Here is a 7,953-nt window from a genome sequence, read left to right on the forward strand (position 1 = left end):
TATAGTGCTGGCAAACGATTAATCGCGATTAATCGCACCCAAAATAAAAGTTTTTGTTTACATAATATATGTGTGTGTACTGTGTATATTTATTATGTATATATAAATACAAACACATGCATGTATATATTTAAGAAAAATATAATTTACCATTTGACGGAATTGTTCAAAAATGCCTCTGCAAATCAGTGGGAAATTTGTGAAAGACAGAGAAAATATTCCTGAGGGTACTTGGTAGGCTAAGATTAGCCAACGCTGCCACTGTAGTAATTAGTAAACATGATATGTTAATTTATGAGTGCAATTCTCAAGGCCTGGAAAGAATCTAATCATGTGGAGTGGAATGCCCTCTGGTGGGTGCGTCATCCATTGCAGAAAAGCTCCGCTATTTAAAACACGTTCTTTGGTATATTTTATTTGTATTGAGCTAATTTCAAAACGAAAACGTATTCTAGAACCGGGTCCGCTTATTCTACAATATTCGAGAAAACGTTCCTTTTCTTTCTATATTTAAATTAAGTGCACTGTCAAAAATACACCAAGCCGTTCTTTCATGAACATCTCTAGTCTAGTGCGTGATGTCTTGGATCCCGCCCACGTTTTTCATTGGCTCCGTCATGCCACTTCGGCGTTCGTGATTGGTCCACTCCGCGCAGCGTCTGCGTCAACCTGCCACAGCGGAAGTGAAAGCTTCAGAAGAATAGTGGCTAGATAAATAAGCATGTTCGGTATTTTAGTATTGCACATTGTAGATATTTCCTACTAACAAAATGAATGTTTTTATCTGCGTCGTGTTGTTTCTCGTAAGTGCCGCAGCTGCTAACAAAAGCGGGGACGATGACTGGGTGCATCTGCCAAATAAATGTGAAGGTAGACTGCCCTAATTTATAATGAGTCAATATTTTGCTTTAAATACACCATAATCGCTTGTGCATTTCCACACTTATTTTCAGCGCTTGATCAAATCATTTAATGCAATATTTCACACGATATAATAGGTCTGAGATATATGTTATCATACTCAGTGCAGATGTCCATGTGTATCAATAGCAATCTACTTTTTTGTTTCATAACAGTTGTAAGACCTTTTTTCATTTTATTTAATTATTTCTCGTTTTATTCATTAAATCTAATAATTATTCATTAAAAATATTGCATTTACATACTGGGAAAAAAACAAGAGCAGCAGATTTCCTCTTTTCAACGGACCTCACTGGATGTGACTCAAAACCTAGTGTGATGCCTACCTAGGCTGCATGTTTGGAACGTTGAATGAGTCTGTAATGACAAACAATGCTGTCTATGTAGGCAGCACACTAGGATTTGAGGCACAGCTGCTTTCTGTTCCTCTTCTGGCCCTGAATATGTTCTTTATGTTTCTATAGTGTGCAAATTTCTTAGTATTGAAATGAAGTCTGCATTTGAAGAGACTGGCAAAACAAAAGAAGTGATTGAAACCAACTACCGCTTCCTGGATGATAAAGGTGCACCGCCAATCAAATATGTCAAATCGTAAGTCACTTTTTTTTCTTAATGCAAACTTTGACCTTAAAAGTATCATTCATCCAAAAATGAAAATTCTGTAATCATTTACTTACCCTCAACTTTTTCCAAACCTGTATGACTTTCTTTCTCCTGGTGAACTCAAAAGAAGATATTTTGAAGAATGTTGTTAACCAAACAGTTGACGGTAGCCATTGACTTCCATGTTATTTTTTTTCCGTACTACGGAAATCAATGGCTACTGTCAACTGTTTGGTTAACAATATTCTTTCACTAATTCTAGTCTAGAAATGCAGGAGTACCATTAAGTAACCATGTCATACTGTTTTTGGATGCAGTGTGACTTGTGCATTTTATTAAGCAATGTCTTTTGCTTTTCAGTGATATTCGTTTCATAGAGGTGGTGGAGAATGTTTGCTCAAGGATTATGCAGTACAATCTACACAAAGAGAGAGATGGAAGTAATCGCTTTGCAAAGGTGGGCTACCACATTTCCTTTTCTTCTTGCAGCACTACTTCAGTGATTTTACTTTTTTTGGTTTATGAGTGAATAAGACTTGGAATTGCTTTTGTGAATGAATGCCCCAAGTTGCAATGGCAATTTTATATAATAAATGCAATGTGAAAAATAAGCTTTGAAATTCTAACTGATAATTAATCTAGTAGAAAATGCGTAGTAGTAGATGTGTAGTATGTACTGTATGCAATATTGAGTTTAAGTCTGAATTTTTTTTACTGTATGCTGTGATGTGTTATACTGCATTATAGCTGGTGAGATCTGATCATTTGTCTTGCTCTGCTCAGGGTATGTCTGAGACATTCTCTACCTTACAAAACCTGGTTAATAAAGGCGTGAAGGTGGTCATGGACATTCCTTATGAACTGTGGAATGAGACCAGTGCAGAAGTGGCAGATCTCAAAAAACAGGTATGGGAGTGACTGAAAAATCTTAGAAGTATGCCTGTTAGTGGGTTAAATTTGGCCACTAATGTGATTAATTTGAAATCTGCTGTAATGAAACTATATTTACACTACCTTTGAAAAGTTTGGGGTTAATACGTTTTTTTTTTTTAAAGGGTTAGTTCACCCAAAAATGAAAATTGGCTTGTGTTTTACTCGCCCTCGAAGCATCCTAGGTGTATATGACTTTCTTCTTTCAGATGAATCCAGTCGGAGTTATATTAAAAATGGTCCTGGCTATTCCAAGCGCTATCATTGCAGTCAGCGGGTGTTGCAGCTGAACAGTCCACAAGTCGTCAGATAAAGCTTGCGCATTCATAATAAAACGTGCCGCAGATGGCTCCGGGGGATGAATCCGCTGGAACTGCTTCAGTGTATGACAGTCAACGGAAGTGAGAGAAAAGTGTTTATTACATTTGAAGTATGGATATTTTTCTTATAAAAACACATGGATTCGCTACCTTTATTCATCTCCCGGAGCCGTCTGCGGCACGTTTTATTATGAATGCGCGAGCTTTGGGTGAACTAACCCTTTAAAGAAATGAATACTTCTATTCAGCAAGGATGCCATTACATTTTGCCACTAATGTGATTAATTAAAAATTTGCTGAAATGTAATTATATTTACACTACGGTTAAAATGTTTGGGGTCATTAAGTTACTTTTTTTTATATATATATATATATATATATATAAATTAATACTTTTATTCAGCATGGATGCTTTAAATTGATCAAAAGTTACAGTAAAGGCATATATAATATTACAAAATATTTCTATTTCAGATAAAAGCTGTTATTCCAATTCATCAAAGAATTCTGAAAAAAAATGCATCAGTTTTCACACAAATATTAATCAGCAGAAATATTTTCAACATTGATAATAATTCTTTATGTAATTTTTAATAATTCTTATTTTATCACTCTTATAATGTAATAATTCTTCTTTTTTTTAAGCTATAACTTTTATTAACATAGGTTAATGGGAGTGCAAATAAAAACAATGTATGTAAATGCATGTTTGTGCAGCATATGTACAGGTACATGGGAAGTGTGAGATTTGTGTTTTGTTCCCTCAGTGTGATGTGATGGTAGAGCAGTATGAAGAAGTCATTGAAGACTGGTATAAAGGCAGCCAGGAGGAAGATCTCACCATTTACCTATGTGAAAAACACGTGCTGAAAGGACAAGACACCGGTAATGTGAAACTAACAGCTGTTTTACTTCAGCACAACCTCTTTTATAACAGTTAAACCATAGCTATAAGAGCAGTTGTTTCTGGGAAGACTTTACAGGAAGCTACTCAAGGCCACAGCAGCAGTAATAGTAAATTACATAATTTAATGTGTAGAGCAAGTATTAATTCCTTGACAAATCTAAATTTTTCAAGGAATTAAAACTTTTTCTAAGCATATTTTTACTAAGCATATCTTTATCTCTCTCTCTATTATATTACTGGATGCTTGAAATTGAACAGGGAATACACATTTTAAACAGCTTATTTTACAGGTAAGTTAATCGCCATTCTAATCTAATGTGCTGCTGCACTGTAATACACATACAGTGGGGAAAAAAAGTATTTAGTCAGCCACCAATTGTGCACGTTCTCCCACTTAAAAAGATGAGAGAGGCCTGTAATTTTCATCATAGGTATACCTCAACTATGAGAGACAAAATGAGAAAGAAAAAAATCCAGAAAATCACATTGTAGGATTTTTAAAGAATTTATTTGCAAATTATGGTGGAAAATAAGTATGTGGTCAATAACAAAATTTCATCTCAATACTTTGTTATATACCCTTTGTTGGCAATGACAGAGGTCAAACGTTTTCTGTAAGTCTTCACAAGGTTTTCACACACTGTTGCTGGTATTTTGGCCCATTCCTCCATGCAGATCTCCTCTAGAGCAGTAATGTTTTGGGGCTGTCGCTGGCGAACCCGGATTTTCAACTCCCTCCAAAGATTTTCTATGAGGTTGAGATCTGGAGACTGGCTAGGCCTTGCACAATTGGTGGCTGACTAAATACTTTTTTGCCCCACTGTAGTACACATAGGACAGTAGTGCATACAGATTGCGCGAACAGAATCATTTAGCGCGGAAATGTATTGTCAACACTGTTCTGTGATTTCTCAATAAAATAGCTTAGAAACTGAAAAGTTCAAGCATATATTTCTTAATAACTAAATTCCACAGCTTCAGTAGTAGAGAGACGCTGCCATGTAGAATTAATTCACACACGCAATCGCTCTCACTAATGCATTCATATGAATGTAATCTTTACTGTGCTACTTTATCTGTATCTGATTTAGAACGAGCAGAAATCTGTGAGAACCATATCGACCCAAAGACAAAAGAACTGATAAAAATGAGCTGTTATAGGAGCAATAGCCATGTGGGCAGCACTGCGTCATATGCCATAGCTGTGCACAAGGTGTTTGTCACAGCTCCAGACTTATTTGTTCATTAATGACGTCATCAGTGACTAGTCGACTACGACTCAACTTTCATCGCATAAAAGTCGACTTAAAAAAAAAATCAGAAGTCGCTCAACTGTAAAATATATATTTGTATGTATGTATATATGTGTGTGTGTGTGTGTGTGTTATTTTAACTAAAAACTACGAAATTTAAACACATGTGACCCTGGACCACAAAACCAGTCTTAAGTTGCTGGGGTATATTTGTAGCAATAGCCAAAAAACATTGTATGGGTCAAAATTATCGATTTTTCTTTTATGCCAAAAATCATTAGGATATTAGGTAAATATCATGTTCCATGAAGATATTTTGTAAATTCCCTACTGTAATTATATCAACTTAATTTTTTATTTGGAATATTCATTGCTAAGAACTTCATTTGGACAATTTTAAAGGTGATTTTGTTCTATATTTAGATTTTTTTTTTTTTTTTCAAATAGTTGAATCTCAGCCAAATATTGCCATATCCTAAAAAAAAAAAACATACATCAATGGAAAGCTAGATGTATTAATCTATTTTTTTTTTTTTATTGACCCTTATGACTGGTTTTGTGGTCCAGGGTCACATTTGTCAAAGTACTATTTGAGAAGTACTCTAAGTAATGAATCTTCTGTAAAAAAAAAAAAAAAACCAGTTGGGGTGTAAATGAGCAAATACAAATATGACCAGCTTGTTGCTTCCTGTTATAAAAGATTAATTTGGCATTGTACTGGCTCTTATGCCATTGCTATAGCAACCAATATAGATCTGCCAGAAAAAGACATCACTTCCCGAACATGCAGCTCTGATTTGATCACTTGTTGCTAATAACAGTGAGGACAGTCAGTATAAAGATCAGGACTGTGCAAACACGTACTTCTGATTCTCTCTGCAGGCTGTCTTAAAGAGAACTGGACTGGGAAAAAGGGAGACACGGCAGCTATCACAGAGGACAAGAAGAAAAAGAAGGGCAAAAAGAAGAAAGGTAAAGACAGCAAGGATGGGCAGAAAAAGGAGAAGGTGAAGAAGAAGAAGAAAAAGTCCAAGCTGACTGGCACTGAGACCAGCAAGAAGAAAACTGAAGAAGCTGGATACACCTCAGATGAGGAGATCCAGAAGAAAGTTCCTCTTAATCAGGATAAAACTGAACTCTGATTCTTTGCTATTTTTTTTTTCTTACACTTGTCTCCTTGATATCTAAATTTATGACTGATACTGAGATGTACATTGAGTTTTAGTCTATTAAAAGAAGGTAATATTGAGGTCCTCATTCTAGATCACTTGTTACATTAACTCCATCCAGGAACAAGCTAAAATCAAATGCCATTTCAAATCCAAAAATGGAAGCTAGACCAATCAAACTATACTGTAGCTTGGCTGTTTGCTTGTGTTTGTTCTCATGCTGGTTTCATGTCGGTAACATTGTAAACAAGCTAAAATCTTCCTTTCAGGAAAATGTCTGACTTTGAGGACTCTAGTGTTTTGAATCAATGAAGTTGGCAAGCTGTTGGAATGGATTCTTGACATCCTTGTGGTTCTCATTTCTATTACTCTGACTCATCTCACTGATTTCCTCCCCTAAAATTTAGTTTAGGTTATGAATTTAGTTAAGTTTTCTTATGCCTACTGTTACTTTTAATTGCCATTGATTTCATAGTTAAAAATCCTTCATAGATTGCAACTGAAGAAATACATACTTGGAGCTTCTTCAGTATTAATATAATTAGCTGGTACAAATCTTAAAAGATATATAAAAATATCATATTTGTTATCTTCTGTGTAGGAAAATATTTGTAGGTTTACTTTTATGTGATGCGACAAATGCATAAAAAATTGTGTTTTGTGATTCAACATAAACTTTAATTGTTTTTTTTTTCTTATTCTTTTTTTCAGCTTGAACAGTCTGAACTTGGCATCTCATAAAGTCTCTCAATTTCCCACATTTCTCATTTCAGTAATGAAGATAATGGGAGAAACCCTGAAAAAAATACTTGGGGACCTTTTCTTTCTTTCTGTTATCCAAATAAGGGTGTACCATTTTTGCTCAATCTGTTCATATTTGTTTTTGCATTTGCTGTGTTTATGTCTGTGATGTCACTTACAGGGAATGTTTGAGCTACATTTTTATTTAATATTTTCTTCAGCAGTATTGTTTACTTAAGCTGTTTATCTGATATCAGGCGTCGCTATTTCCAAGAGGTGTGTGTGTGTGTGTGTGTGTGTGTGTGTGTGTGTGTGTGTGTGTGTGTAGAGAGAGAGAGAGTGTGAGTGTGAGAGAGCTCCTGCAGGTGTTTGTATGCCTATTCTGATTACTGTTGTTTGGAGTGTGTATGAAAGTTATTGACCTGAGGTTGAACTGTATATGTAAATGTTGTAATGGGAGGAGCATGTGCAGGTTTTGTGTTTCTTGGCAGCAGCTCATTAGCTGAGGCTTTTAATAAGTGTTTGGTGAGGTGTAGATGATGAATAAAAAAGGAAAACGGACTCCAACTCTTGGGCTGATTTAAAAAACCTCGGAAGGAAACGTTTTTAAACGGTAGTTTTCCAGGCTTCACCACAAGGGGGTGGTGACGCCAAGAAGGAAGAACAAATCCTTGCTTGAGGAGAGATTGTAGTCAAGTTTTATGTGTCGCTGGGACGTTCTGTATGATTTTTAGGAAGTTTGTTGCAACAGAGTATTCTATATAATTAAAATGATATATTTTTATATAATTAAAATGTGAAAATTAATTAAAAAGCCGTTTAATGTAAGGTGTAAACATTGTATTTAAAACTAACTGTTGATAACTTGTTGTATTTGAGCAGTGCTATGCCCTCAACAGAAAGAAAAGAAAAACAACAGAAACGGAACTAACATTTCTTTCTCATTTTTATTAGAATTAATGTGGATAGACGACATGCAAGTCTACCCATGCTCTTCAGACAGATGTAAATAATGATGTGTTGAAGAAGCTTCAGCGTTGCTCCGTCTGTCACGAGGCCTGTTTATCAGTAAGTGACCCTGCTGCAGTGCAGAAAGCTTTGTCCGCATT

The 7,953-nt window shown here is 35.3% G+C and overlaps 1 protein-coding gene across 1 annotated transcript; it reads left to right on the forward strand.

The window, feature by feature from the left end:
- The first annotated feature begins 652 nt into the window (after nucleotides 1–652).
- Nucleotides 653–7,400, forward strand: cnpy3 (canopy FGF signaling regulator 3). The gene is made up of 6 exons (XM_016250695.1): nucleotides 653–870; nucleotides 1,386–1,512; nucleotides 1,885–1,981; nucleotides 2,308–2,430; nucleotides 3,542–3,659; nucleotides 5,817–7,400. The coding sequence occupies exons 1-6, from the start codon at nucleotides 771–773 to the stop codon at nucleotides 6,074–6,076; spliced, it is 825 nt and encodes a 274-aa protein (XP_016106181.1). The 5' UTR covers nucleotides 653–770; the 3' UTR covers nucleotides 6,077–7,400.
- Nucleotides 7,401–7,953: the final 553 nt, after the last annotated feature.

This window comes from Sinocyclocheilus grahami, unplaced genomic scaffold, assembly GCF_001515645.1.
Source record: "Sinocyclocheilus grahami isolate Dianchi unplaced genomic scaffold, SAMN03320097.WGS_v1.1 scaffold25.1, whole genome shotgun sequence".
Lineage (NCBI taxonomy): Eukaryota > Metazoa > Chordata > Actinopteri > Cypriniformes > Cyprinidae > Sinocyclocheilus > Sinocyclocheilus grahami.

Bases quoted from the DNA above. Each gene is read 5' to 3' on its own strand.
- cnpy3 (XM_016250695.1), top strand. From the start codon at position 771: ATGAATGTTTTTATCTGCGTCGTGTTGTTTCTCGTAAGTGCCGCAGCT. The intron at 871-1,385 runs GTAGACTGCCCT...ATGTTTCTATAG, and splicing joins TCTGCCAAATAAATGTGAAG to TGTGCAAATTTCTTAGTATT. The intron at 2,431-3,541 runs GTATGGGAGTGA...TTGTTCCCTCAG, and splicing joins TGGCAGATCTCAAAAAACAG to TGTGATGTGATGGTAGAGCA.